At 48.1% G+C, this 27,967-nt stretch overlaps 13 protein-coding genes across 13 annotated transcripts; 4 read left to right on the top strand and 9 right to left on the bottom strand.

Annotated features, from left to right (window-relative positions):
• Positions 1-403: 403 nt before the first annotated feature.
• VTN77DRAFT_3027 (uncharacterized protein) lies at positions 404-845 on the bottom strand (the record flags this gene model as incomplete). The annotated part of the gene is made up of 2 exons (XM_069418932.1): positions 404-512; positions 565-845. The coding sequence occupies 2 exons, from the start codon at positions 843-845 to the stop codon at positions 404-406; spliced, it is 390 nt and encodes a 129-aa protein (XP_069278827.1).
• Positions 846-1,682: 837 nt separating this feature from the next.
• VTN77DRAFT_3026 (uncharacterized protein) lies at positions 1,683-4,827 on the top strand (the record flags this gene model as incomplete). Its single annotated transcript, XM_069418931.1, has 6 exons — positions 1,683-1,724; positions 1,787-1,906; positions 1,971-2,261; positions 2,306-3,109; positions 3,183-4,603; positions 4,701-4,827. 6 exons carry the CDS (start codon positions 1,683-1,685, stop codon positions 4,825-4,827), a joined length of 2,805 nt encoding a protein of 934 aa, XP_069278826.1.
• Positions 4,828-5,347: 520 nt separating this feature from the next.
• On the bottom strand, positions 5,348-5,786 carry VTN77DRAFT_3025 (uncharacterized protein; the record flags this gene model as incomplete). Its single annotated transcript, XM_069418930.1, has 2 exons — positions 5,348-5,499; positions 5,699-5,786. The coding sequence occupies 2 exons, from the start codon at positions 5,784-5,786 to the stop codon at positions 5,348-5,350; spliced, it is 240 nt and encodes a 79-aa protein (XP_069278825.1).
• Positions 5,787-6,987: 1,201 nt separating this feature from the next.
• Positions 6,988-10,132, bottom strand: VTN77DRAFT_3024 (uncharacterized protein; the record flags this gene model as incomplete). The annotated part of the gene is made up of 4 exons (XM_069418929.1): positions 6,988-7,978; positions 8,042-8,729; positions 8,780-9,976; positions 10,030-10,132. 4 exons carry the CDS (start codon positions 10,130-10,132, stop codon positions 6,988-6,990), a joined length of 2,979 nt encoding a protein of 992 aa, XP_069278824.1.
• A 453-nt stretch (positions 10,133-10,585) lies between these two features.
• Positions 10,586-11,414, top strand: VTN77DRAFT_3023 (uncharacterized protein; the record flags this gene model as incomplete). The annotated part of the gene is made up of 2 exons (XM_069418928.1): positions 10,586-10,811; positions 10,870-11,414. The coding sequence occupies 2 exons, from the start codon at positions 10,586-10,588 to the stop codon at positions 11,412-11,414; spliced, it is 771 nt and encodes a 256-aa protein (XP_069278823.1).
• A 339-nt stretch (positions 11,415-11,753) lies between these two features.
• Positions 11,754-13,073, bottom strand: VTN77DRAFT_3022 (uncharacterized protein; the record flags this gene model as incomplete). The annotated part of the gene is made up of 7 exons (XM_069418927.1): positions 11,754-11,937; positions 12,004-12,190; positions 12,255-12,348; positions 12,410-12,576; positions 12,638-12,898; positions 12,979-13,015; positions 13,071-13,073. The coding sequence occupies 7 exons, from the start codon at positions 13,071-13,073 to the stop codon at positions 11,754-11,756; spliced, it is 933 nt and encodes a 310-aa protein (XP_069278822.1).
• Positions 13,074-13,476: 403 nt separating this feature from the next.
• On the bottom strand, positions 13,477-13,923 carry VTN77DRAFT_3021 (mitochondrial 54S ribosomal protein bL32m; the record flags this gene model as incomplete). The annotated part of the gene is made up of 2 exons (XM_069418926.1): positions 13,477-13,514; positions 13,569-13,923. The coding sequence occupies 2 exons, from the start codon at positions 13,921-13,923 to the stop codon at positions 13,477-13,479; spliced, it is 393 nt and encodes a 130-aa protein (XP_069278821.1).
• Positions 13,924-14,367: 444 nt separating this feature from the next.
• VTN77DRAFT_3020 (uncharacterized protein) lies at positions 14,368-15,693 on the top strand (the record flags this gene model as incomplete). The annotated part of the gene is made up of 6 exons (XM_069418925.1): positions 14,368-14,509; positions 14,572-14,700; positions 14,755-14,836; positions 14,893-15,030; positions 15,086-15,299; positions 15,352-15,693. 6 exons carry the CDS (start codon positions 14,368-14,370, stop codon positions 15,691-15,693), a joined length of 1,047 nt encoding a protein of 348 aa, XP_069278820.1.
• Positions 15,694-16,371: 678 nt separating this feature from the next.
• VTN77DRAFT_3019 (uncharacterized protein) lies at positions 16,372-17,189 on the bottom strand (the record flags this gene model as incomplete). The annotated part of the gene is made up of 4 exons (XM_069418923.1): positions 16,372-16,644; positions 16,703-16,905; positions 16,993-17,103; positions 17,174-17,189. The coding sequence occupies 4 exons, from the start codon at positions 17,187-17,189 to the stop codon at positions 16,372-16,374; spliced, it is 603 nt and encodes a 200-aa protein (XP_069278819.1).
• A 459-nt stretch (positions 17,190-17,648) lies between these two features.
• VTN77DRAFT_3018 (uncharacterized protein) lies at positions 17,649-19,649 on the bottom strand (the record flags this gene model as incomplete). The annotated part of the gene is made up of 7 exons (XM_069418922.1): positions 17,649-17,899; positions 17,963-18,069; positions 18,125-18,404; positions 18,462-18,897; positions 18,953-19,369; positions 19,427-19,563; positions 19,616-19,649. The coding sequence occupies 7 exons, from the start codon at positions 19,647-19,649 to the stop codon at positions 17,649-17,651; spliced, it is 1,662 nt and encodes a 553-aa protein (XP_069278818.1).
• Positions 19,650-22,481: 2,832 nt separating this feature from the next.
• VTN77DRAFT_3017 (uncharacterized protein) lies at positions 22,482-23,004 on the top strand (the record flags this gene model as incomplete). Its single annotated transcript, XM_069418921.1, has 2 exons — positions 22,482-22,675; positions 22,776-23,004. The coding sequence occupies 2 exons, from the start codon at positions 22,482-22,484 to the stop codon at positions 23,002-23,004; spliced, it is 423 nt and encodes a 140-aa protein (XP_069278817.1).
• Positions 23,005-24,600: 1,596 nt separating this feature from the next.
• VTN77DRAFT_3016 (uncharacterized protein) lies at positions 24,601-24,887 on the bottom strand (the record flags this gene model as incomplete). The annotated part of the gene is made up of 2 exons (XM_069418920.1): positions 24,601-24,703; positions 24,763-24,887. 2 exons carry the CDS (start codon positions 24,885-24,887, stop codon positions 24,601-24,603), a joined length of 228 nt encoding a protein of 75 aa, XP_069278816.1.
• Positions 24,888-25,386: 499 nt separating this feature from the next.
• VTN77DRAFT_3015 (uncharacterized protein) lies at positions 25,387-27,774 on the bottom strand (the record flags this gene model as incomplete). The annotated part of the gene is made up of 4 exons (XM_069418919.1): positions 25,387-25,481; positions 25,546-26,865; positions 26,951-27,210; positions 27,293-27,774. The coding sequence occupies 4 exons, from the start codon at positions 27,772-27,774 to the stop codon at positions 25,387-25,389; spliced, it is 2,157 nt and encodes a 718-aa protein (XP_069278815.1).
• Positions 27,775-27,967: the final 193 nt, after the last annotated feature.

The following is a 27,967-nucleotide window of genomic DNA, read 5'->3' as shown; positions in this document are numbered from 1 at the left end:
GTATGGTTACCCTATAGACTCGTAGAATTCCAGTGGAGGCATCCTCGCAAATCTCTGATCTACGGTCTTGTCGTTATATGTCTCCTGAAGGTCCATCGCTGCTGAATAATTGCTTCCAATGAGGCTTGACATGTCCGGGTGTGAAGCCCCCTTACCCGTCCTCGCGTGAGTTGAACGACTGGAAGGCTCAAAAATCAAGCTCAGGATACTAGGTTCGATGCCTGGAGGACATTTGTGCTATCCGAGGAAAACTTTTTCCAGGGGGATTTGGCTGATTATGCCATGGGAAAGGACCCGCTAGATGGAAAATATATCACCACAGACCAGGCTCCCGAACGGGTGCAGCATGTGGGCAACAGCATCTACTTCCTTCGCGCAGCAACCGGGTTCCGAGAAAGCGAAGTCACCTTAGGCAAGTCCCTAAGCTTTCGTTTAAGAGCATGAGGGTGGAGTTGAAGTGGGCATTGGCGCTCTTCCGAAGATGGATATGCTTAGCATCTTGCTCTTTGATCCTGCGACCGGTGTCAGAGATAGTCTTCGCCATGAACTGATACAGCCACTCACACTCTCACATCCTTCTTTATCTGCGGCTGCTCCCAATACCTCACCATGATAAGATTCTTGATGATCTTATGCTCTAAGCCTGCGGATTCCGAAGCGCGTTGGAGAAATTCCAAAGTTTTGGCTATCTTCTTGGGATCAAAGTCATCGCGAGACCCGGACCGAAATGAGGATCGCAAAATCCGGAGTAGTACATGGCGTGCAGGCGTTGCATAATTGACAACCTGAAGGCCACGACGATAGAGATGTCGGTAGGCATGGACTATGGCTCGCGAGTCTGTCATAGCAACTGCTTTCTACCGAGAAGCTGATGCCACGAAATAGATCATGAGGGGCGCGAAATCTTCCTATCGAGGCAATCAATGTTGAGTTTCCGCAGTCCACGGGTCCTGGAACAGCAATGTCTGCGAGGAATGAAAAGTTAGGTAAGTACCTAGGTACCTAACCTACTGGTGCATGAGATGGTATCAGGATGTTCCCATCGTCAACCAATTAAGGGACGCACTGGCACACCGCCCTGACGCCCCTCCTGGAACTGCCCAACGCCTACCAATACTCCGGGGCCGGGCAGCCATCATCAACTTCCTACATAACTTCACCCTCTTCTACTCTGTAGTTGAACGACCACCAGTTTGGCAAAGTCAGGATGGCTTCTTCTTGCTGGATACCATCCTGCTGAAATATGAAATGCTGCCTCTGTCTCTACTCTTTGTTTGGCCCAAGATCTAAAGCCCTCAGCAGTTGCTCTAGGAACTGTTGGAGCAGCCTTATTTGAGTCCAAGGCTCAGATCTGTGCTGCCTTTCTTTTTCTTTTTTCCTTCTTTTTTCCCTTTTTTATCGTTATTTTCTTTTTCACATGTAGGAATGATTCACTAACGAACTAGTCCAAAACTGTTGACACATTGAATCTCAGTGAATACAGCCTCTTGGGTATTGCATTCCAATTTCCACCAGGCTGGTGCTACTTGGGGTGGACATGTTGAGTGACCTTAAGGACTTTACCTGGTGTTCAAAAGTCTACACTCGCAGCCATGACACGAGTACCTGGGCGGGCTGCATCAGCGAACGCCGCTCGTGCTCCAAGCAGAGCTAGAAAGAAATTTCGAAAACACAAGGTCATTATGGAAAGCATCACGCAAGAGAAGAAGAAGCTTCGGAGTGTTGTATGTTGCCCAACTTCGATAGTTCTTTGGACACAAAACTTAGCTTTTGACTTTGATTGCAGATCTCATTTGAAGCAAAAGCACCACCAGGTTATACCTTCATTCCAGCTGGCAACCCACAGTTTACCAGTGCCTGTAAGGAGATGTGCCGGAAGGATGGACTGAAGGTCTTTGCTGTCACTGTAAGTGGACACGAAGCATACCTTTTCTGGCTAACCCCAAGCTTCTAACTGATGTTTATAACAGACCACTCCACACCAGCGCATGCATGACCTTTCCCAACAAGTTCATCGAATTGGATATCACTTTCCGAGCGCTGTTGTAGCAACAGTTTGCATGGAGCTGGGATTATACCTCACATCGTCTGGGAAAGCGGTGTCGTTTGAGGACCTTGGTAACAGGCCTTCCAGCAGACGAGCTGACTCGGAGGTTTCTCAAACTACAATCAATACAGAAGCGAGAGACGTCATCCGTGACCTTTTCCCCAATATCCCGGAGAAGGACCTCGATCAAATTATCAAAACTGCTTTTCAAAAGGTACATTACTCGTATTCATGTTTCTGGTTTCTGACTTTAAATAGGGCCAAAAAAAAGTGGGTACTGCGGTCGAGTTGCCACTTGCACGTAGGGCACAGTTGGCAGTTGTAGCCCATATTCGACACGTATACACAGATTACGACCGGCTACTGAAAATAACATCGTTTCAAGAGGCAAGAAGTCTCGTAGAAGAGCCTACTCTGGAAAAGCTGGTTGAGTGGCGGGGGGACGATGAGAATGGGAAGACAGAACTCGAAGACGTTTTTCGAGAAGTTATCGTCATCTCTGATGATGAGGACGATGATGACAGTGCCCCAGATCATACAAATGGGCCAACTGCTGCTGATCGAGATTCTAGCGTTGAAATTATTTCAAGCAATACGCTCGGGGGTGAGCTTCAGACCAAGCCGGTGAATTATGCAACCTTCTCGAAAGAGGCTTTCCAAGATCTTTCGGATGATGAGGCGCCACCCGGCTTCCGTTTTGTCCCCGGAGTTCCCCCAAGAGACAAGGTCAACAAAGCTCGCGTTGACCGTCGAGGGTTCAGCCGATATGAAGCTTGGGACCGAGCCAGGGATCGTTACCGTGAAAGGATCTCCATTTCTGATCAAACCCATTTTCCTGGTACTCGGGTGGATTATATCCCCGGCTCATATACCTCACAGCAGCTATTGTATGACACTGTTAACAGTTCATCTGAGTCAATGCGTGATCGCCAGGTTGCGCCACAGCGACCTGTGCCGAATTCGGCTTTTGACAGTCTGAATCTAGGACGAGTAGCACCTTCAGATGACAGAGTCCATCGCCCAGAGTCAGTGGTTCGTCGAAACATGGAGATAACTTATCCTGTGAGTGCTAGCTAGCTATATTTCATTTAAGCGCTTCCCAGAGCTGCAGGCTAACTATTGTTGCCCATGTCAGTCCCGCTTTCCTCCACGCCAGCCGCCCGATGTCCTTCGGTTTCCTGATGGTTCTATTTTCGAAAAGATTCCTGATCCCATAGGGGAAGAAGCAGTGCCTCGTTCGACTAACCATTCGGGTTCTCCCGTCTTTGTCAGCGGGCCTAGCCCTTCTCTCCGAGGTCGTGAGAATCCCCGCAAACGCATGCACCCTCCCGAGAACCTGCCTGTCCGTCAGGATAAAGTAGACATCTCTCCCCAGGGTCATATAGTCCTGCCATCGATCGAGGTTCCTGAGTCACCACCTTCCCCCAGACAGCTAGCGGATCACAGAACAAGCCAGACGCATAGGTCGCTGAGTGAATTCCAAGGATATTCACAAACGCACTTGCGACGACCCGTTGAAGACCTGTCTCGGAGAATTAATGTGATTGAAGTAACTGACAACAGAAATGAAAGCTCAAAGAGGAGGCGCCTGGAGTACGATGAGCCCCCGTATGATCTTTCTCATCACCAGTCCTCTCCCAGGGATGGACCGCAGCCTATCTTTCCACAGACCTTTGAGAGACCAGAAAGACAGCACATTCCCATGGTCGCACATGGTATACAACCGGGGACCGGTCGAAATGACCATCAATTTTACAGGATGCAGGCCATTCCTCTTGAACGACAGCAAACGACGAGACGTCCGCCTGAGAGGATCCCAGTTCGTGAACTCTCCCCTGTCCCTTTAATGCAATCAGATTCAGGCGTTTTTCGTCCTATGACTCAGGCTTTCTCTCACCACTCGGAGGCTCCGGTCTTTTTGGATTCTTCCCAACGTACCGTTGGTTCTATTCGCAGATCTCCCATTCATTCTCGCTTTGCTTCGCTTTCTCATAGCAGGAGCTATCCTGTTAGAGATGATGGCTATGTAGCTGAACCTGGAAACGTCCCTAATGTGTCAGATACTCAACCCCTATATGTTAGCAGTGGACGTGATATCCCGGCTGTCTACGGGCCAGCTCGAGAAATAGGTCCAGATGCCTCGGCATGGCGAAGCAAGGCTAGTCTCTATGAATCAGAAAGGAGGCATATTTATTCCCAAGAGTCTTCATGGCCCGTTGACACGCGCAGTCATGAGCACCGTCCTCTGCGTGCTTCGCAGCCTCCCCCGCGCGACCGGGATATCGAGGACATTTTCTCTCCTCGCCGATATGTTTCTAAGGCTACGGACTACAGTAGAGATGGGGGTTCCCTCAAAATGGATTTTGACTTCCACCAATATCCTCCTCCTCCTCCCCATCAATCCCGCGCAAAATCCCAGGTGCCAGCTGGCAGCCTTAATGGTGTTGATTCTACCAATCAACATGGCTCATATCTGAACAGAAACAAGGAGACTCTTCCCCCTTCGGCTGTGAGAAGGTATGAAGTTCAGTTGGGGAAGGCATTAGATCCTATACGGTATGAGGAATAGACACGTCCAAACGAAAGGATGCATCCGGATTCGTGTGCTGTTTACCTTTCGTTTTAGTTATATGCAGACTGATACCATCTCTAGGTACGCGTCAAATCCTCGCCGAGTGTTGCAGGAACCTGAACAGAGTTCGCATGCCACTCCCAAAAGGGAGGACCAATCTCTTCCTTACCGGCACCAGCCGGCGGGAGAGACTATTATTATTGATTAAGTCTTATGTCCCGTCTGGGCTCATCTGTCAACAATGTGTTGGGTCAAGCGTTGTTGGACACCAGGAGGATATTATTGTCTGGCGCTATACGTTGACTGGGATTTTGTTTCTGCATATTGTGGTTGGCTCAGTGAATGATACCCTCTGTGTGCTCTTTTGTATTGTATAGCACAGCCCTCTAAGGCGCCTAGACAAATCAATATCATTAATCATTATTACAGTAAATCACAATGTGTATATGCCTCGGTGGTATTGCGCTGTGTCTTATATCACGGCATATCCTTTCTCAACAATGATAATACCTCATGTAATCCATGAGAACCACTTCAGGGAAATCTGACCAAGTATACTACTATATGCCTTCTAAGACACAATGTTGGCATTGAGAAATAATGAACCTAACAGAACATTTTGACACGACTGGGTTATCGACAACTTGCCCAAGTTCACATCAGACATTCTCCCCCACTACTACCTCATCATCATTACACAGCCCCAAGATGATGACCTGAAGACCTTCCTAGACCTCCTTGGGAACTCCATCTGCTTCACCACTATTCACAGTTTTCCCCGTTTTCTTTATCGTCGCCAGTACCGTGTCATAGGAAAGCGAATCTTCTGCAACAACGGTGGCCGTTTGCGACTCGAGACTAACTTCGTAGGATTTTACACCTAGAAAATAGAAAGGATCAGTCCGTCAGCTACTGAAATAAGAATCGCTTGTCGCACTTCAAAAGAAAAAAAAGCAGTAACCGTTTCTTTCTTGCTGAAGATGCACAATACCTGCATCCGACAGACAGACACGTGTGACAGAGAATGGAGGGGTACATGCAGGCAGGCAGTGGTTCAGACTGTATGTCTGTAAACTTACCGTCGAGTTTCTTGAGAACACGCTCAACGGCCCCAGAGCAGCCGCCGCAGCTCATAGAGACATTGAACTTGTATGTATGTTCGGACATATTGTTGGAGGAGGTGGTCGTTATATTGTTTGCCCAAAGATCTCACGTTGATCTGGATAGCGACGCGGGTGCGGGGTATTATTCGCGCAGTAAGTAATATGCCACGAGGAAGCTAAGCCAGTAGCCAAGCAAGTCTTGAGGAAAGAGAAACGAAATCGTGGGCGCAATCACAAGGGAATCAGAGGGTGGAAATAAGTGACAAGAGCTCTTCGTTAGTTTTTGTAGCAAGCAAGGGCAGGTGTTGTCTATTTCCAATAAATAATAATATCTACGGAGTAAGACGGTTGGTAATCAATCATACCTGTGCTCGATCACCTAATCCGGGCTCCCTTCCAAAACCAGCAGTGTCCCTGGCAATCATACAGTATTTTCTACATAGTCGCTGCTGCAAGAAAACAACTAACGTAAGGAACACACATCAGGTCCCATCCATGACTGTGTGTCTCCCTTCTTTGTCTGAGATGTCCAGACACCGGCGTGTAACTTGCCTCTGAGCCAAGCTTAATTTATGCTTCTCCAGCACAGTCGTAGACTCGTAACCAATCAACTTATTTGCTACAGACTAAGTTGTAACATGGTGGACACCCCCTCTCTCCCCTTTTAAGGTTCACTGTCTGTTTCCAAATTGGAGTAACTACGCAGAACGACTGGTGGTTATGCCAGCTGCTAGTTGTTCAAAGGTAATACACTGTCCCCTACGGTACAACAAGATGGTCAACCTGGCACAAACATATGAAACTATTGTTTCTGAGTGGTCTCTTGCGTAAATACACCTTTGAATCCGGTTTGAGGCGTATCGCCAGCCGTCGCATCTCAGTCTACTCGCCATGGATGGATGCCCTTGAATCGGGAGTGATTTTACTAAAGAGATACGTCGGATAGTACAGTACAGCACATCACTGAGATCTTCCGAGTTGAAAAAAAAGTCTTGAAAAATGTGGCCTGAGAGTTATTATTATTCTTTTAGAAAAAAAAATTAAGGCGGCATTTTGGGATCATAGTTCGTCTGCTGCCATATGCCGCTGTCACGTCCTATCGGCTTTCCAATGTCTTGAGATGTTACCTGTAGTGAAGCAAGTAAAAATTCGACTTGATTCATATACCATAAGCAGCATTATATAATACATATATAAATTATCCACATAAATGTGATCGCAGGCGATAATGCCTCGTCGTCAGCATTAACCGCTTGTGCTGCTGCTCAGAACCCAGCCGCCCTCTTTTTCTTCCGTACTTTTGTGGCGCTCTTTTTAGCAGAGTCTCTGCCACCGAAGACGCCTCGTTCAATTTGCGTCATCGGCAAATTCTCATCGGTAACTTGACTGCTTTGCAATTTCGTCCGCAGAGATTCGCCTTGAGGTTGGCTTCCGGAATATTGGACGATGGGAACAACTGGAGACGAACGTGCAAGAGTGGACTCCTCACCGGCAAGATTCGATTGTGATCGTCCCCGTCTGTGTTTTGGAGTTCCAAGTTTATTCTCTGCTTTCGACCTTTCTGCTTCCTCTTCTCTGACGGTCTTTTGCCAATCATAGAGAGCTGGGTCGCCTCCAGGAAGCCAATGGGAGAGAACGCTATTCGCACTCTTTGGAAGAGAGCTGTGATCATGGCAGACAGTCAAGGAATTCAGCCTGATAAGTGCAGGAACAGTAACTTCCTTCTGTTGACCTGCGATAGGCCTCAAACCTGCAGAGGCAACGGCAAGCTCATCAGATATCTCTGGCGGAGCCGATTCGGCATCACTCAGTGTTCTTTGGATCTGCGCCCTTTTCTCAGGGTGATCAGGGAGTTCTGTATCGCCTGAAATGGCTTCTTGGTTTTCTGTGGAACCATTGGTGGCGAGATTCGGAGGTCCAGCATACAAAATTCTTGCCAGACATAGTTCCGCGGTGATGTTCCTGATCATTTTCTCCTTGAATACTCTTGTCCTCGCCGGTATGTCATGAGGCAAAACAGACAACCAATCATGAATGAGCCGATCGTATAATTGCGAGATGTCAACCTTCTGATATGAATCTCCTAAACTCATAGGTCCCTCGGTGATTCCATAGCCAACTTTCAATGGTAGGTAATGTATTAAGTTCTTGCCATGTTTGTCCTTTGCTTGACCAATTTCGGCCCTGAACCACTCAAGATCTCGAACATTTTGATCTATATCGTCCAAAAAAGGTTTACAGTTAACTATTTCAAGCCTGACATTCTGGCAGTCAGTAAATGGACATGTATAGGATAGCATAGAACTAGAAACATCTTACATGGTCTGAGAAGTAGCTGAGTTTTTCTTGCCAGGTTCGACAACCAGTTTTGCCAGGTTTTCCAGACAATCCTTGAAACCTTTGTCAGACAGATGCTTCATACCGCTTCTTCGCACAGATGATATTTTTTCACCGATGACAGTCAAATACGCGGCGGTGCAGTCGACAGTCCAGGATAGAGCCGACGAAAGCAGTGTCGGGGCACCCTGTGCGTCATGGGACTTGATTGCAGTGGCTGCAGCGGTGGATTCGTCAAAGTCATCCACAATGAAGTCTGCTCTTCTGGTCCTCCGTGCTACCGCAACCCGTCGTCTCAAGCGCAAGACTTCCCCACTCAGCGGCATATCACTCTCTTGTAGATCACCATCATTATTGAGAGGAGCGAAAAACAAGGACTCTTGAACAGCGAGGCTTGCATCTAGAATGAAAAGCTTTACAAGCCGGGTAAACGGGGTATAGTCGCCCTTGTGTCCAGGGGGAGCTTGTTCAACTTCCTTGAACAGTAGAGTCATAAAAGGTGCTTCATTTTGAACACTGTCTGGCCTGTTTCGAGCCGGTGACCTTTTCGGAATGTGCACGACAAAAGGATCAGGAACAGACGGAGGCACACCAACTGGCCCAGATGGAGGAGGAACCTGAAATCCCAGGCCCAGGTCATTTAGACGAGAGTAGAGAATTAAGAAGAAATCTGAAGCACCTGTCAGCAATTTCTCTAGGCAGTTGAGCGACTTGTCTTACCTTCACCTACGGAAAGAGAAGCAAGTCGCAAGGTTATGTCTTCAGGATCGCGAAAATGTTGCCATGAGAGCTGAGGAACGAGCGATGACTTAGTATATCCGTCGCCATCGGAAACCAGGCTAGAATCGACATCGAGGCAAAAGAGTCTCGAAGTAGTAAGAATAAAGAGACGAGACATTTGTGATGTGCTCCTCTTGATGTCCAAGATCCATTCGGACTTTCGCCTCAATCCCAGCTCGACAGGGTAAGTCAGAAGAGTGCCGCTTTCCATCACGTAAAGAACCATGCAACGTCGAGTGCACACGATCAATTTATTAACACTCCCAACCCATTCAATAGCACCCCATCCATCATACTGCGGTTTGTTACCGATATCTTCGTTCTCATCATGTTCGGGCCAGGGAATAGAGCCTGATTGCACGCACTCTGCAAATTCACTTCCAAGGCGCTTTTGTCTGCCAGATATATTCCATATACTCCACTTTCCGCGCTCATCAATGACGGCAAACTGTTTCTGATACCACGGATTGAAAGTTACGTCGACATGAGCGAATCCACCAGTCTTGGAAGTCGGAATTTCCACAACAGGGTTGGGGTCGAGACGCGAATTATGCACAGGCACGATGGGAGTATGACAAACGCCATCAAAATGTTTTATGGGAACGCGGTCTCTGTGAAGTAAGGGCCGAAATATGATTGTCGACAGCGGAAACCGCACAGCCATCCACCCAGCCGGTCCTTCCACCGTCTGTGAAAAACGTATCTGGCGTATGGGTGCGGCGCTGCCAGCCCATTTTGCAGTCTCTACATTGCCGATAGAGGGGACACGGATTCGTCGCCCTTCCTCTTGTCCCCAGTCTACCAGTTCATCTTCGATCCTCAGCAAGGTGAGGATATTGCCATTTTCTCCGGAAGCAACCACTGCTATTGGCACGACTCGACCTGCTCTATCGTGCTCAAGATCCACAGCATACCCAAAATCGAGAAGAGCAGACACTTGGGGGTCACATGTTTCTGTGATTGTTGTGATGATGCCTGACAACTCTTCGGTGTGCTCGATAGAGGGACTTGCTGTAAACTCCGGATGCGCCTTCAGGAACGATCCTTTCCAGCTTCTTTGCTTTGGGTTTCTCGACGACAAATTGGAAGAAGAAGGCACTGTAATTTTCGTTACCCCGGTGTAGGAAGGGAAAGAAGCTGGGAGATCATCAGCAATCACATGGCAGGATCTTTACATCCGGTGTACTTACGGCGCGTGAGGTTGCGGGAAAAGTGCCAGGATTGGGTTTCTGGCAGATAAACTGCCGTCCCCGTATGCCCGTATTGAAGAGCATCAGTACGGCGTTCATCCATCTGGTTTCGTTCTGCTCGTTATTCTATTGTACGCAGGATCCAGAGGATCAACCATTTCGAAATGCGGATGAAGAGCTAGTCTCTCAGCATGAATTACGAAAAGCGCAGGACGCTTTAATGGGGCTGGATAGTCGGGGAGTCAAAGTATGCAGGTCATTTCGTTGTCACCCATTTTGTAGCTTTCTATTTTATCATGCATGGGCTTGGCCAAAGCTTTTCTCCAGAAGTTTAAAATGTTCAAAAAGCTTGGCTCTGCGTTTCGGTGTGGCTGACAGCTGCTGGTTGCGCCGCAACAACTAGTGCCGATGGCGATCTCAAACACTACTGCGGGCTGTTATCGCGCCTTTGGAGCCGCGCAGCACAATTTGACGCGCAACTGAAATTCAGCCCAATACTTTTCCTCACAATAGTCGAGATATCTCATCCAGTTTCTTCTAAGAGCAGAATTACAATATGTCTTTCGAGCCATCCCTCTCCACGAGCGGCATGCGGCCCCCGCTCGCATCCGCCGAAGCCCCATCCATGGCAGATTCTCTCCCCAGTGTCAACTTCGGATTCGAAGATCTACGCAGCCGCATGGCGCAGTTCACAGCCAAGTTTGATGCCTTTATTGAACGGGGGAGGAAGCAGGTGTTGGAAGAACGCAACCAATTTCGTATCAATCTGGCAGAACTACAAGGCACGTTTTTCGCGGTGCTTCTCAAGTGGATGAGCTCGAACTGACAATAGCAATAAAGAGGACCAGCGAATGAAACAGAGAGACATTGAGATCCTCACTTTAAAGTCGCAATCGCATGCGCAAACGCTACAAAAGGAGGCTGCAGAGGCTGCAGAAATGCATGCGGCCATCTCATCGATTACAATGGAACGAGATGCTCGGCTCGCCAAGCGTGATCGACTCAAGCAACAGATTGCTGAGACCCAGAAGGCGATCAACCAGAAACTAGAAGCTCAGAAAGCTCACGCACGATATCTAGATGCTCAAGCACGGCTCAATGTTCCCGAATTGGAATTCTGGCAAGACTATCTTTGCCTTCGGATCGAAGGGGCTGGCAGGGAAGATCGTCTGAAGATTGTTTATACCCACCTTCTTGAGAAGGATTGGGAAAGAGAAGCTTGGTTTGAGCTTGGGACGGCAACTCGTGACTATGAGATATTTCACACGAAACCTAAGTTGGAAAGGGCTGCCATAGATCGCGAATTGGAGATTGTCAACGAAGATCGAGACTTTGGTGCACTCTTGAAGAGAATGCGCAAACTCTTTGTGGAGGCCATGAAGTGAAGAGATCTTCGGCAACGTTCCTTCTTTTTTTCCCCTTCTTTCTTTTGTTTTTTAAGTCAATGATACCACTGAAGTTTTTATAATCTTTACAGAATAAAGCTGGAATTGCGACGACATTTCGATTGCAAGGCTTCTCCTGTTCTAATATTAAGTGCTAAAGCTTAAAGATAGCAGGTGTGGCTTCGCAACACACTAGACAGAATGAATCAGGCGTGTGTCGAAACTAGCGCCAGAAGGATACTGAGATGCAGGATAGGGAGCTGAGGCCGTGTAGCATCGTTGACAACGTGAAACTTTTCGTCGTGAGAGAACATGGCAAATAGGTGCAAAGCATGGGGATTATCCGCCAGTAGCCTCTCGATAGAATGATATGCTGCGGTTAGCTCCTGCGGTAGCAAATCCTTCTGTCTTCCCGATCTTTGGCAACCACTTGACGCTCCAGATAGCTTTATCCGTTTCCGAGTGAGTGGCAACACAAGCTCTTCTTTCAACAGACCATACTTTCACTTTTCCATCAAAGGACCTGGTTTGGTGGTCAGGTCGAGTTTCTACTAGATAATATATAAAATTCATAGACAAACAGACTTACCCACTGAGGAGATATTCTCCAGTATGGCTCCAGTCAAGGGATAATATCCACGCTGAATGACCAGAAAGATGAGCAACTTGCTCCCCCGAAGAAGTATCATACAAGACAATCACTCTTGAATCTCCCGCCGCGGCCAGCAGCTTTCCCCCAGGAGAAAACGCTATGGCACGGACTGGCTTTACGAGGCCTGTATACCATCAGCCAATCGATATTCCTCGGTTATTCATCTCAAAGGTGCGAATGGATCTTACCCGACAGAGAGAACGGCATTCGACCTGTCTCGTTGCTGAATATGTATATGCTCCCATTCTCATGGCCGCTTGCTATGTATTTGCCATCAGCGGACTAGAGTACAATATGTTAGCATGCGTAAACAACAAGACAGCCGAATATTTTGACGGAGTACCATGTCAATGCAGGTACCAAAGCTGCCCTTGGTTTCAAAATCCCGAATTTGCTCGCCGTTGGCGCTCAAGTCCCAGACTTTGATGTGGCCATCGTGAGTCGTTCCAGCAAGAGACTGCCCGTCCTCTGATAAGGCAATTGCCCAGACTTCTGATTTCTCGACGCCGACTGAATGCATGTTAGTATGTACAATGAAGCCAAATCAATAGATGGAAAAGGTATGGAGGACCTGAAATGTTTCCATCTTCAACCCATGTCCCATTTTGACAGGACCAGATCCGTATCTCTCCCCCAAAGCCAACACTGGCTGCTCTCAATCCATTCCCAGAGGTTACCACGTGATGGCATCCAATTTTATGGGCGCCATCAAGAGACTGTGCTAAGGGAAAGTCCGCATCCGCGGTTGAATGAACCTTTAATGAAGAGGCTCCAGAAGCAGATAGGATTTGATTAGACGTCACAGCCAGGGAGAAGATGTCGATAGGATGAGCTGTTATGTACTTCAGTTATAGTGTTCTTTTGAATGAAGAGACTAATTAATTCAATGAACGGCATTGACATTGAACGCACCATTGTCTGCCGAACTCCAGGACAGATACTGCTTTGACTTATAGCGGTCTCCATGTTAGAGCCTCAGTTTGGAATGTGAGTTTGGAGCTTACCATTCTTTCAAGTTCCTCTTTACTGGCGAGGTCTTTTTGCGGGGTACATGAAGCTTGATACGGCTTTTCGGTCGTGCGGTGTTGAACTCTTGGCGAAATGAGAGACCAGTGAGATCATGAATGGGGAGGAAATTATTCGCAACGACTTCAGAAAAAGAGCTTACAATCGACTAGTCTGACCTGGTTCTTATGTTTCACAACACTGATAAATGAATTGTTACAGTTCTTCTTTCTTCTAAAAAAGACATGAATTTTTAAAAGTTGATCGACTCTATTTGTATTCAAAGATAGGAAAGAAGACAAAATCCTCATAACAACCCAACGCCAAGTATCATGCAGATATTTTCACAACCAGTAAAAGTACAATTGTCCTCCTAATCTTCATTCCATATCACTCTAGTGACATCTATTCCTTAGCGAGTTGTTTCCATTGCGACTTAATATCTTTCCGCCCATGTGTTAGTAAAGACTTCTCACACTTTGGCAGCACATTCCTACCTTTCACACAGTCGGGACACAGTACGTGTGCCCTTTTAATCTGGCCACATCCAGAGCATGTAGTCAGGTTTTTGACATCCTTCAGAGCTTTTCCTGCCATCTGCCTGTGGCGCTTCTTCATGTGCGAGGTCTTCTTCTTTGGAACGGCACGGAGAACAGAGTCCCAGATGTCAGATAAGAATGATGGAATGCTCCACGTTGAAGCTCCGGTCAATAATGTGGAAGCAGCCATATGAACATTATTTTGACGAATCCATGTCCCCGCGGCGAACGAGAACGGCATGATCGAAGTAGACAGGACTGGGCGTGGAAAGAATCGCGCAGAGGCGGATGCCGGGAAGGTTCGTAAAGCCATGGCTACAGTGAAAACACTGTAGAAAAGAAAAAGAAGAGAGAAAGAAAGATCTCAATGAGGTTTGCAGAATTGAGGTGGAGGATGTGGGCAGCGATCTCTCAGAAGAAGCAAGCCCGATTTCGATTCAATGCATGTTTCAACGCTTTCCTCATCGGGCGGTCACTAACAGAGCAACTAACACCTGCACGAACCAAAGCCGGCCGCTAATCCCAATGAGGCCTAGAGCACTCTGTACCCCCTGATCGCAAGAACCAGCGTCAATAGGGGGTGACCGCCCGACCTCTGCCAGAGCTCATATGTCTCAGAAGCACTTCTCTGGGGAATTCCACTTAAAAGAAATATCTGGATTGACTTGTCTCTCCTCTGCCCAGGTGACCTGTTCCTGTGTCCTCATCTAAGCCACCTGTGTCCGCTGTATCTCCTAGGTCGCGCTCTCTGTTTACCATGGCATCCGCTGCGAACGTGTCTCAACAGCAGCAGCCGGGCGTGGTCTACCCTCGCAGCCATGTCGGTTTTGACAGCATTACATCGCAGATCGAGCGGAAACTTTTGAAGCGTGGTTTCCAATTCAATGTCATGGTTGTTGGTTAGTGTCTACTTCTATATTGTTCCATACTTGCAACCTTCTCATAGTGATGTCAATCATAGGTCAAACTGGTCTGGGGAAATCGACTCTGATCAACACCATCTTTGCCTCGCACCTGATCGATTCCAAAGGTCGTCTGACTCCTAATGAACCCGTTCGTTCGACCACCGAGATCCAGACTGTCTCTCATAGTATGTTGACCAGCTCGTGGAAATGCGGAAGGCACTGCTGATCAGTATTTCAAGTTATTGAGGAGAATGGTGTGCGCCTGAGGCTGAACATTGTTGATACTCCCGGTTATGGTGACCAGGTGAACAATGACCGATGGTATGTCATCGACATCCATCAATGCGCCAGAATGACTACTGATTTGTGACATATAGCTGGGATCCGATTGTGAAGTACATTAAGGACCAGCATTCGGCATACCTCCGAAAGGAACTCACTGCGCAGCGCGAGCGTTACATTCAGGACACTCGAATTCACTGCTGCTTATTTTTCATCCAGCCGTCCGGCCATGCGTAAGGCGTCATGAATTGTAGCGTGACCAGGATAAACGCTGACCGTTGGGGACAGACTGAAACCAATTGACATTGTCGTGCTCAAGAAGCTCTCTGATGTTGTCAATGTTGTTCCCGTTATTGCAAAGTCTGATTCTCTGACTCTTGAAGAACGACAAGCCTTCAAGGAGAGGATCAAGGAAGAGTTTGCTTTCCACAACCTGAAGATGTATCCCTACGATAATGACGAGCTCGATGATGAGGAGCGTGCCATGAACGCTCAGATCAAGGTACTTGGGAGACGGATCATCGTCGTGATAGTGCTGGCTGACAATTAGCTAGGACATCATTCCTTTTGCAGTTGTTGGTAGCGAGAAGAACATTGTCGTGAATGGAAAGCAGGTTCGGGGCCGCCAGAATCGCTGGGGCGTGATCAACGTCGAGGATGAGAACCACTGCGAGTTTGTTTACCTTCGAAACTTCCTCACTCGTACCCACCTCCAGGACCTTATCGAAACCACCAGCCAGATCCACTATGAGACATTCCGTGCCAAGCAGCTGCTGGCTCTGAAGGAGAGCAGCGCTACCGGCGGAGCTCATAACCAGGGAAGCCGGCCCATCAGTCCATCCGCTGACCGAGAACTCAGCCGTAACTCGCAGAGAGTGACCATGAACGGCTACTGATCTCGGTGTTTTGGAAAGAGGAATTCGGGGGGATATTCTCGGATGGCAATGTGAGAGAATGCCGTACGAGAATGGAGAAGGAGAGGCCAAAAGGAAATTTCATTTGGAGGGGGCGGGCATCGGAGAGGAAGTGTCATCAAAAGCGTTTCTTGCCGATTTGTGCCAGTGGGAGCTTTTTTTTTATTCCAGATATCCATTTTTAACTCTACGTTTTGTCTTTGCGAATATCTTCTTCCTTTTTCTCATATGTGATCCCCTCTTACTCCCTCTCCCTACCTTGGAGAATGACTTAGGCTCGACTAGCTACTCTATTTTTCTTACTATGCTTCTGCTTTCCTGTTGTTATTATTGCTCTCACAGAAAACGTAATAAGCGGCGTCCCCAGATTCGAACTTGATCATGTATTTATGTTATTAGGTATTCGACACCAACCAGTTTCCTATCTCTCTCTCTTAAATAAGTATCTACTCGAGAAATTATGTGAAATTAGTAAAAACTTGAAGATCTAGTATCCAGTGGCTTTCTTGTTGGACGACACCTTCAGATTCGTTTCAAGCAAAACAACTTCTAAATGCTCATGCTCAGCTGGCTATGAGACTCTAGACAAAGTCGCCTCTTCATGGGTATGTATGTGGTGATATATGTGCACATGTCACCATATATTTTCTAATCGATTAATCATGCGCTCGCCCCGAATTTCCCTCCATCCACAATCCAATCTCTCATTTCCGTATAAGCCTTTTCCAGATCATCGTTGACAACGATCTTGTCATGCGCGCCGGGTTGTTTAGCGTACTCCAACTCATTCTTCGCCTGCGCTAATCTCTTGTTCAGGCTATCCTCTGATTCTGTGCCGCGGCCACGAAGTCTTCGTTCCAGCTCTTCAAGCGACGGCGGCGCGAGGAACAGGAACCGAGCATTCAAATCTGTGCGCTTGACTTGCTTGACACCCTAGAGTAGCGCATCAGAAAGATACCTAGCCTTCTTCATCGAGCGTCTCATGACATACCTCCATCTCGATATCCAAAATACAGATTTTCCCCTTCTCGGCAATGTCCTTGACAGCCTTGACGCTGGTGCCATAGTAGTTTCCTCCAAATTGCGCATGTTCGATGAATCCGTTCTTGCTCACGAGGTCGAGGAATTCCTCCTTGGTCGTGAAGTAGTATTCCCGTCCATTTTCTTCGCCCGGTCGAGGAGCTCTGGTCGTGTCTATTGCAAATGCCATCAGTCAGGACAAAGTGCGCTTTCATACAAGACCATTCGAATGGAATGGAAGAAGCTTTTGGGAAACCTTACGGGAAACAGAGAATCCGAACGTATCAGGGAATTCAGCAAAGAGCCTCTTCAGCAGAGTTGACTTTCCCGTTCCCGATGGCCCCGATACGACTACAGGTCGGTATTTCTGGACTATATAGTCATAACGTAATCCTTTGTCAGTTTGTGATTGGGGACGTTATTCAACAAGGAAAAGGTGCACCTGAAGAAGTGGCCATTGTTGAGAAAGATCCACAGTACCAAGTAGGACGAGCACTGCCGAAACAGAGCGCACTGGTACTGATATTCAGGGCTCTATGCATAGGTTCAGGTATATAACAATTATTTGGAAATGCCTCCGCGGAGAGTTATATAGAATAATTTCTAGGCATGTGAAAGGCGGTGAACCCCACCCTGGCGGGACCAAAACGTACAGCACAAATTCCCCGCCTCTACTCAAGCCACAACTACAATAGTCAGAAGGGTTAAAAATTCAGAATGACAGATCCGATTCCATGAGTCTTGAAATGAGAGCCTTGGCTCTAAAGCTAGTAATTACTATACTGAATGGGTGTCCTTTCCAAGGACTCGGTTGTATACATGAAAACCCTGTAACAATACTGTCCATACTGCTGTACCATGAGTCTAAAATGGTCGTAAAAGTAATGACAAATTGTTAGAAAATGTCATAGCATCACTCAAGGGGATTTCAGGCCGGCGTTTGGGGCTCCACTTCTGCTCGCATTTCCGCTGCCGGCTTGAGCCTCTTGTTCAAGGAAATTAGACCAGAGCTCCGCAAGCGTTTCCTTGCCTGTGCTCCCATTTTCGAAGTATTCGGTCGCTAATGACGGTGTGCTTGGTGTTCTGTGAACCGAGAAGCTTGGAGCCCTAAGGCCACTGGACGCATTTGATGCTCCCGGACGTGCAAGTCCAGCTTGTTCACGTTGGTCTGTTCACGAGGATTTGTAAATAAACGCTCTTAACAGGCAGGAATTGGCAAGGAAGCACCTACCATCCGTCCATTGTAGAAGGGCTGCAATGAGCTGTAATATTTCAAACTTCTTAGGATCAGAGCGATCAAGGGCGAGAAAATGGAGGAGGTGATTGGTGACAATATGTCTGCAAGGAGAGACTATTAGCAGATTCAAGTACAGACTATCAGAAAGGGCCATACCTATCAACGTTATCCTCTGGTTTGCCTCTCTTCAGGAATCTCAAAGCTTTCGTCAGATGGTCATTAAGCGTAACAGCTTCATGCCTCAATTTTCCGATGAGAAGATTCTTCTCTTTTACTTCCTTTTCGAATGGCTGCAGTCTCTCCAACTCTTTCTGAGCACTTTGGAGCGCAGAATTAGCTTCAGCAGCCCTCTTCTCCGCGTCTTGCAGAGATTTCCTCAGCTCTTCTAACTGAGCATCAGAGCTCTGTACAAGCTCGCGCAGTTCTTGTTTTCGAGCTGAGACAGAAAGTGTTAGCTTTCATATCTGAATTAACAACCGAAGAAGATCAGTACCTGTCTGGATCTCCTGTAAAGCCCGCTGCAGCCCGTCAACAGTCACGGATTGACTATTGCACTCAGCTGTTGCCTTTTCGTATTCTTCTCTGAGAGCAGAGAGCTGTTCTTCCAAATCTACCACTTTTTCTCCAAGCCCCTCCCGAATAGATCGTTCTTCCATGGCTAGAACCTCCCAATTGTGCATTGCTTGTTTCGCCTCCTCAAATTCAGCCCGGAGGTAAGCCTCCTGTTCAAGTAATTCCTCCTTTTCCTTCAACCAGTTCTGTTGGGATAAGTTGGTTCTGTTTCGTAGGCTGGAAAGCTCTTTTGATCTCTGTTCCGCATCCCTTTCTAGCTCCGCTATCTCAGAGACCTTCATTTCAAGCTCTGTCTTCAAGTTGGAATTCTGTTCTTCTAGCTCTTCGATCCGAGATCTCGCCTGGGCCAATTCTTCCTAAACAAACATTTAGCAAGATCCGAGGCAGCAGGGGCAAGACGACCAAGCATACAGCATCCTCTTTCATCCTCTCTCCAAGTTGCGATTTGATGGTGTTGACCTTCTCCAATAATTTCTGGAACTGATGCTCGGCGTGTTCCTTCTTGCCCTCCGCTTCGCTCAACTGGCATCGTAAAGCTCCCATTTCCTCCTGATGCTTCTGTTGTATCTCCTCCAAAGACTTCCGCATCTCGATTACTTCTGCCCGAAGAGAGTCCCGTTCTCGCACGAGCGCATCGAGCTTCTTTTCCGTATCGATATGAGAAGGTGCGGAGTTCCCAGTCTTATCAAGTTGTTTCCCACCCCGGACAGGGAGAATATTTCTCTCCTCGGATATTTGTTTGTGGATATCATTTTGACTCTCTGCTTCCGTACCCGCTTCCTCCTTGTCTTCGCCTGGCGTCCCATTTACAATGTCATGAGGCCGATCCTATGGATTTGGGTCAGCCAAGGAAGGTTAGAAGACAATGTCACTGCAGTCACGAACAATTGGCACAGACGCTTCAGAGTTATCGGATGCTTCCCCGGCTGCATCTTCTGCATGCGCGTCATTGTTATCTCCACTGCCATCTGCCTTGGATTTGGCCGTGTTCTTGTTCTTCTTGTTCTTCTTTGACTTCGCGCCTGGATCCAATCTGTCAGAAGTCATAGTTGAAGGTCTCAGACTCATCCAGACCTTGAGACGTAGAAGCCTCCTTATCTGTAGGCATTTTCTTGCACGTCAGCCTATTATTGGCAGTGTTGGTAATTGTCTTTGCATATACCAAGAGAGCGGTTCGTTAACACAGGACACGCGTGTCAACAGCGCTAGCGCGGTTGAGGTGTTCAGCTTCCCGTCCCACCTACTATTAATTGACAGGAGTGAGGTTTGTGGCAACTCATCACAGAGTAGCGAATAATGGCAACTATTGCGGGTTTCTGCAAAAGAACAGTCGGACAGGCGCTGTGAAGTGCTTGTATTCAGATGCTGATATTTTGTTTATTGTCACTTTCAATTCAATATTACTGTACATACAATGCAAGGCATCTGGATCTGTAAACCTGATTCGAATATAACACCAGGCACGACCTATATATGGTATATGAGTTATAGCGGTGAAAATTCAATTACTCTCTGTATTGAATAAAAGTGTTAAGCAAAGGCATGAGCAATTTCTGACTACTCGGTGCAAACTAACAGAGCAGCACACTGTACAAGGCATCGAGGCCGAAGACAACATGATTGCATGTTTCACGTCTTTATTTATAATCGAGTCAGTATGAAGATCCGACATTTGGGACAGCAGAGGAAAGGACTTGGGTCATTTAAAGAGCCAGAAATACGGCAACCCATCGTCCTCATCTCATGGCCCCTTTTGTTCAGTCACTCCTTCATTCAACTCTTCATCTTGCCCTTTTATTCCCTTTTGGCACCATCGATTGTTCATTGTCTGTCGATATCTGCCGGGGAAAACATCTCTCTATAGAGAAAGATTTAGCGAAGGGTTACATCGGTGTTCGCTCCAGTGATGGATTTGAAAGAGGCGGCTTGAAGTCGTCGTCTCGCCAAACCCTGCCGCTGAGGTTGATAGCAGACATCTTCCCTGTCCCGTTATTGTAGGCCTCGAATTACATAAAGTCGTCGAGGAAGTTCGGATCTCGATCCTGGTTGCTGCTCTGCTGAATGTTCTCTTCACTCATTAAGTCGTCGTACGCGTGTTCTTTCTGCCACTTCAACTCTTCCCGCTCTTTTCTCTCTCTCTTCTCCGCGGCTTTTTTCTCCTCTCTGATTCTTCTTTCTTCTCTTCGCTTTTGCTTCAAGTACTCTTCCTTCTCTGCCATCAGATCAGGAAACTTCTCGACGCGCGTCTTGTTCAGCCGGTTGACAATATGGTTTTGGCGAGTGGGAACGAATATCTTTCGCGTCAGTTTCGGATTATGGAAAGATACCTGGCCTGTTGCCATGGATGCATTTTTCATGAGATTTGACCACGGTGTGTAAATTACGGTAATATTGTCCTTTTTATTCCCTGTCCGATGGATAAGCCACAGCGGAGGTCGATTCATGACGTACCATGATTACCTTCAATAGAATTTGCCTTCGTTAGCTGCGCACAGTCTTCCAGAAGCTCTTTTGGGATGTTTTCCCACGACTCGCCATCTCTTAGACGTAGATAGACATGCGCACTGGATAGATTATCGACGTGGAACTGCCGATCAAGTCAGGCGGCGGTCTTGAAATACTACATGATGGACGCGAGACACACCCTTCATCGCCAGTTGATGTCAGCAATGCAGTCTTTCCCTGTAGGTAAGAATCAGGACCCCATTACCAAACATCTTTGTCTAATCCGTACTTGATGAGTTCCTCATCTGTCAAGAACAATCGATTAGACTAGGGTCCGGAACCCGATGTTGCGAAATCATCATACTTTCGAACTTGTCTTTTCCAACGTAAATTGTTGCGGGAGGGGAAACCACGTTCGAGACGAAATAGTAAACCATGTTGCGCTGGTCCTTTCCAAGCTGTCCAATGCACTCCACGAAGCCCACTGATGCTTAAGGCACTGATCAAATCGCGTACCCGAGTTTGTCAAAAATGTAAACCGCAACAGGCGGGCAATAATGTGCGGAGTGACAGCGCGGGGCCAGGGACCCACCAATAAAAGAAGTTACAGCAACGAGACAGTGTGCATTATATCTGCAACCCGATGAATCTCAATGTTCCCTGAAGGGAACATCTCATCTCGTACTCGATTACTGGTTATATTTAACGGTGGAGAACTGAGACTCGTAAACAATAGTGGCGAAATGGATGAATAAATAGAATGAAGCCACACTGTTCAGTTCCCATAGATCGGGACCATCGCATATTGCTCTGTCTGGGATATGGTTCTATTCGGACAAAGACAATATATCGGACCATTTGGACATTTTGATAGAACACGCTCCAAGAATGGGCTGATAATCAGATCACCAACATTAAACTTTCAGTCGAATATTGGGTTCTTTGTATGTTTGCACAGTACATCCATACCACGGGCACTGGTGTGTCTTACTTATAAGTAGACTATACATGGTAATGAAGTCACATCAATAGTAATATTAGTTCATTTCATTACTGGTGGTTATTCAACGTGGCTGACTATCTTGACAAGAACGTGCTGTAAACTTGTTTACTGATTCAGTAATCCTAGCAATACAGAACCGGACTGGACCTAGCTGGTGCTATTTAATCTTGCCCGCGGAGACAAAACTATGTATCCAGCCAATGGGACCTGCCATTGCAGGCATTTAGGGCATGTGTTATGTACTCCGTATGTGCAGCACAAAGTTCAACCCGGGATTTTCAGCTAATACACCTGGCTGGGTGGGGGCGCAATCAACAGGACGACTTGTAGAAAGGACTTGCCTGCATTTCGCGATTCAAGTAGCAAATCAATCCCCCGCCTGCACACACCACTTGGATGACTTCCGTATTGCCTGTCATGCAGATAACCGAGGGTGATGGCTTGCAGTCTCTTAAGTCACGGTGCCAGCGCCGCAGGCCGGTACGGTATGGCATGAAAGGTGGGTCTCAGCGTGACGCGATAGGCAATTCCCATATCGGGCACCCCGGCCCCTCACCTTCTCGGGTCACCAAGCAGGTAGACAGGTTATTATTAGTCAAAACAGAGGACTTGAGCTGGGCTCCATGTGTGCAAAAAACATGCCCCGTTCGTGATAGGAGTTGGTCAAAAGATTACTGTTGGAACGGGTAAGTTATGTTGTGTCAAATTATCATCTCTTGGGAAGCTAGGTGAATCAGTATAATTTGGTCAAAACTAGCTTTATTGCAATCTGACAACCGCAAATAGGCAAGATCAAGAATGCGAAATCTTTTGTAGAAAAGCCGGAAACGCCATACTGCGCCGAATCATTGGCCCCGGGGAATCGGAACAACGGGATGTATATCGAATTTGTTATCAAAGATGGAACGAGAGTCAAGAAATCCTCGAGAGCACATTTGTCGAGTTAGAGAGCGACCCCGGTAATGTCGGGAGATCGGCAAAGAGATTGTCCGTAAGTTTGACCAAAGCTCCTTAATAACCGGTGACAGGAACTCGATGAAACGTTGAATGGCGGAGATGATACCCGCACCGAATAATATGCTGAGGACTCACTCCAGCATCAGCGCCAGGCGAAATTAAACGTGCTCCAATGATAAGATAGACAGACACACCAGCAGGAAACCTTACCTTGTGCTTTAACCAGTCGGAAGATGCAAATAATTCCTGCTGCACGCGGCACATTAAGGCAGCCTCCCCCACGCAGAAGAAAGATGATAAATGTATTCTTGAGAGGAAGTCGAGCCATGTTGATGACGCTGGACGTGGAAGCCATTCATATTTATTTGCCGGTTCTGGAACCACGAGAGGCAAGTTGTTCCGAATCGAGTCACACTTCTAAAAAAAAAAAAGACGACAAACTTGATATTAACTCCAGGAAAAAGAAACCGGGATATCGCAAATTTATGCTTCGCTTTTTCAAATCGCTTGTGCTTCATGTGGCGTATCCATCAATATCTGAAGCATCGCCCTGAAAGTTGTTCCAAAAGCGTTCCACCGCTCTCTGAGCGATAGATGAACCTCGGAACCGGTCTCGAAAGTAGTTGAAAAGAGCAAACTCGTCCCGGCTTAGCACGTAGCTGTCGGGTTGCGCCTGAATCTTTCTCCAGAGCTCGCCAATGGCAGTTTCAAGAATGGCACTGGTCTGAGGGTCGATGCTACCGTCATCACTGTTCCTCGCACGATCTAATGCTCGTCGAACATCCGAGATCGAGGCCGTATTTGTCATACCGAGACTTCTCAACGTCTCGAGACCGAGGGCGTTCGTTGTGACGGCGATTATGGGAAAGTGTACGGATCTGAGGTCTTCGGTATAAGAAAACAGAAGAGAAAATTTCCAAGTAAAAGGGCACAAAAAGTAAGGGGATTTGTTTTACCCGGCGAATCGTACCTTTCTTGGTGGAATAGTTTTCCAATCCACACTGGCCACTGAGGAAGACTTGTAGAGATGAGTCTACGCTAACAAGGCCTTGCAAGTGATGCTTCTACGAAGACACGCACGTTGATAGACTCAAAAAATATTGTTCACAGTCCGTCGGTGAGGCGAGAAGCTCGGCCTCGTCACCTTCAATGGCGCAAGCTCACTGCCAGCCTGCCAGGTCTGCATCCAAAAGCTTAGTCTGGAACCCTAAGGCCCATTTTGAGCAATACTCTCTTTCTCTAACAACCGGATGAGATGTAGACGGTTAGACCGTTTTTGATCCCCAACGGCCATGCAACACCATGTGGCATGGTGGGGCATGGGACGGGTTAGGCTGTATCAGACTGTATCCTGGAGGTACAGCACTGTGAGTACGGAGTTACTGTAAGTATGGTCAACTCCAAATCTCCAATACCTGTAACTCAAGATGTCACGATTCATGTGTGAGCTAGTTATGTCCTGTAATGAATAACGAGGAAACAAGGACATATTTCAAGCGAGAAATGAATCGATTGGCCGTCGATGATTGAATTGTGTCTCTCCAGTCAAGTTGCATTTCGTGACCGAAACTAAAAGGGTCTCGTGATGACGGCGATCGTAGCCCGATATCGAAGAAGGTCCTTAACTTGTGGGGAGCAACAAGCCAGCCAGTACCTAGGTATTTTTTTCCCTGGGACCATAGGACGGCACGGACCGGTGTGGGATGGGAAAGCATGAAATAGAGGTCGGCGATTTTCTTGCAGTCTCATGAGATTCGCTGTCACAGACTACTTTTAGGTTTCGGATGACCGGGTGGGCTGCAGTGGAGGGGCTTACATTTTTCCAGTGGCCTGCAGGACGGCGCTCACCAGCAACTTGCAAGTGGGGCTGAGTGGTGATTTCTGGAGGATGAGGCGGTGAGGCTGAACCTGTTGACGTCCGTCATCTAGACTCATCACCATATTGATTGCAAAGGACGGTCTCGATGACCTTTTCGGCCCGGAGCTTGATGTGAGCTGGGTTTGACGGTTTGTAACGCTAAGCAGCGGGTGTGCCTTCGATCCCGCTGGCAGCCTGTCACCTTACTCCATGAGAGGAATCCCTGTAAATCGGACTTGATTTAGCCGCCAGATAGTGCCGTTTCTCTGCCGTTTGCATTAGCAGCAGTACCCGTAGCCCTAAGATGCATTCATCTGGTTTTATCATTCCCACGGGCTTGGTCAGCGTACGTGAATCTGTGGCACCCATTATTATCACCAGACTTTTCTAACATGCCAAGAGACTCAACTGACGACAACAATCTCCACATGGCGAATGACAACGCGGCAAGAACTCCATTATCATGCACCGAAAAAATTGCCCCCAAAAAGGTCTATAAGCTCCTATAGCCTGCTCCTCGTGCTAACATACAAAGGGCCAGAGAGTGTGACAAATCTGGACTTCCCGATTATTTACAACAATTTACTTATTCACAGCGGATTCCGGATGCAATGGAGGGTCTTGTTTCGCTGATCCGAGTAACGGACGATCGCTATCCAGAACGTCCGCAGGCCCATCTGCCCAGATTGTCAGTGTCTACAGTGTCAGGAAAGGTCGGTGGCTTCCACAATCTTGACCTACCGGTCCTAGAAAACATTTTCCGTTCGTCTTCGTCAAAAGCAACTGCTTTACCACTTTCCACATCTTTCCTGGTCATGTTGAGACGGCTCTTCGGAAGACCCATCGAGGACAGAAATTGGAGGGATTCTGCCCATTCAAGATCTTTCCTCTTGTCGTCCCACCCCAGTTCTTCTGCCATTAAATTGATCACGCCAGGAAGAGCTTCCAGGGCCGCTTGGGCGTTCAAGAACGCCAGCCGAGTTCTTCGAGCGATCACATCCACCGCGGTTTGGGCATACTCATGGCGCACCGCATAGCGGACCTCACCGTCAATGAACGGGTACGACGGGGAGAGACGCTTGCCTCGAATCGGGAACCGAGAGAAAGTCGGGGATGACAAAGCCGCGACTTGCCATGCTCGGTCACCGTAAGATCCGGTTAAATGCTTCGCAACATCTGTTTCAAGGCCGAAGTGCTGGATCAGGTTGATGAAGAGGGTTTTGGAGTAGCCGTGGGCACCAATCAGACGGACTTTATGCGTCTTACACGAGCCGTCCAGGTCGAACTCGTCCGTCTTTAATCCTGTGCCGCTGACATCCGGGACCTGCTCCACCCTCCGAGGCTGGAGACCGAAGGTCTTGATGGCCTCGTCGACCGCTTCTTCCGCCATCTGACGATAAGTCGTCCACTTGCCTCCGGCACAGGTCAACAAACCCGACGGTGAGACTGTGATGAGGTGATTTCGGACCAGAGACTCGGTGTTTTTCGCTTTTGGATCCTTCACCAGAGGCCGAATACCAGACCAGGCAGCGAGAACATCACCCCGTCGGACATTAATATCTGGGGCCAGGTAGCCGCGAATCTCCGATAGAATCCAGTCGATGTCTTGCTCATCCGGCTGCGGATGAGGCGTGATCTCTGTGGGCCGGTCCGTCGTCCCAGCGATCGTGTTACCTTGCCAAGGCAGGAAGAAGATCACTCGACCATCGGAGGTGGATGGGTCGATCAGACCCATGTTGGAAGGACTGTAGTAGCCCGGCAATACAACGTGGACGCCAGAGCTCGGAGCAACAATCTCCTTCACGCTGGGGTCGTCCATCTTTCGGATTGAGTCAGAGAAAGGGCCGGTGGCATTGATGATACCCTTTGCCCGAATGGTGAATTCCTCGGCTTTCTGGCCGTTCTTCTCTGCAATCAGATCCTTAACGCGAGCCCCATTGAGCTTACCCGACTCATCCTTGGTCAGGCCAGTCACTTCCATGTGGTTGACCACTGTGCTTCCGTACAGAGCAGCCGTCATTGCCAACGAGACGTTCATGCGAGAGTCATTGTGGGCCCCATCTGGATGCAGACCGTTAGCTAACCAAATTATTCGAGACCGGGAAGGAAATCCGCCCATAGCAAATGTTGGACGGCTACCTCATACCGTAGTAAACCATCGCTCCGAACAGATCGTCCTTTCTCAGCATAGGAAAGGCATCCAGGGCCTTGCTCTTCGTCAGAAAGTAGGAGCTCTCAATGCCTTCCGATCCCGCTAAGAAGTCATAGAACTTGGTACCGGCCCAGAAATACGGAGCCTGCCACCACTTCTGAACCGGCACCATGATTGGAAGCCACATAGAGAGATGGGGGGCGGTGTTCAAGAAGTACTTCCGCTCGCGAAGTGCTTCCTTTACTAGCGCGTACCTGAAGGGGAGGACGGATAGGCACTATCAGCAACGGTGCTCAGCTATTCGACAGGGTAGTAGATAGCAGGTTCTGGTCATACTGCTTGTAGTCCAGCTCCCAAACGGCCTTTTCCAGATACCGGACACCGCCATGGACCAGCTTCGTACTCTTGCTGCTTGTTCCAGCGCTAAAGTCGTCTCTTTCGATTACTGCGACTTTGAGGCCCCGCGTAGCTGCATCGAGTGCGATTCCGGAACCTGTGGCCCCCCCTCCAATGACCAGGAGATCGTACGGCTCATCCTTGGGGGGTTCCACCCCGCCCGTGCCGCTTGCAGACCCAGAATCCACGATCCCGGCGCTACGTTTGAGATCTTGGATTTGTTCATCGCGAGACTTGATACGCGGGAAGTTTGGCGGTACAAGCTTTCCTGAACTATAACCGGGAGGAGGGACGACAGCGGGCTGGGAGCCCGGAATATTGCGGGGACGGTATGAGATATATAGGACTCCCGCTCCGCAAGCCAGGGCCGCGGAAGTGTAGAGGAGAGGCCGTACAAATCGGCGAGAGTGTTGAGCGACCATTCTGACAAGCCGGCCGCTTGCTCTCCGTACTTAAGATATCCAGCAGGAGCTAGCTGGAACGGGGGGAGGAGACCGGTGGGCACAAGATGGTCGAAAGCGCTGTCGGAGCGATCGAAGGAGATATATCAATGGATGAATGCCACTTGCAAATCAAGGACGGCCCTGAGAAGGCCGGAATACAGATGCTTCTGTG

Source organism: Rasamsonia byssochlamydoides (genome assembly GCF_041956645.1).
Source record: "Rasamsonia byssochlamydoides strain NRRL 3658 unplaced genomic scaffold VTN77scaffold_21, whole genome shotgun sequence".
Lineage (NCBI taxonomy): Eukaryota > Fungi > Ascomycota > Eurotiomycetes > Eurotiales > Trichocomaceae > Rasamsonia > Rasamsonia byssochlamydoides.
Note: the sequence above shows the minus strand (reverse complement) of the source record. Positions and strands in the feature narration are given on the sequence as shown.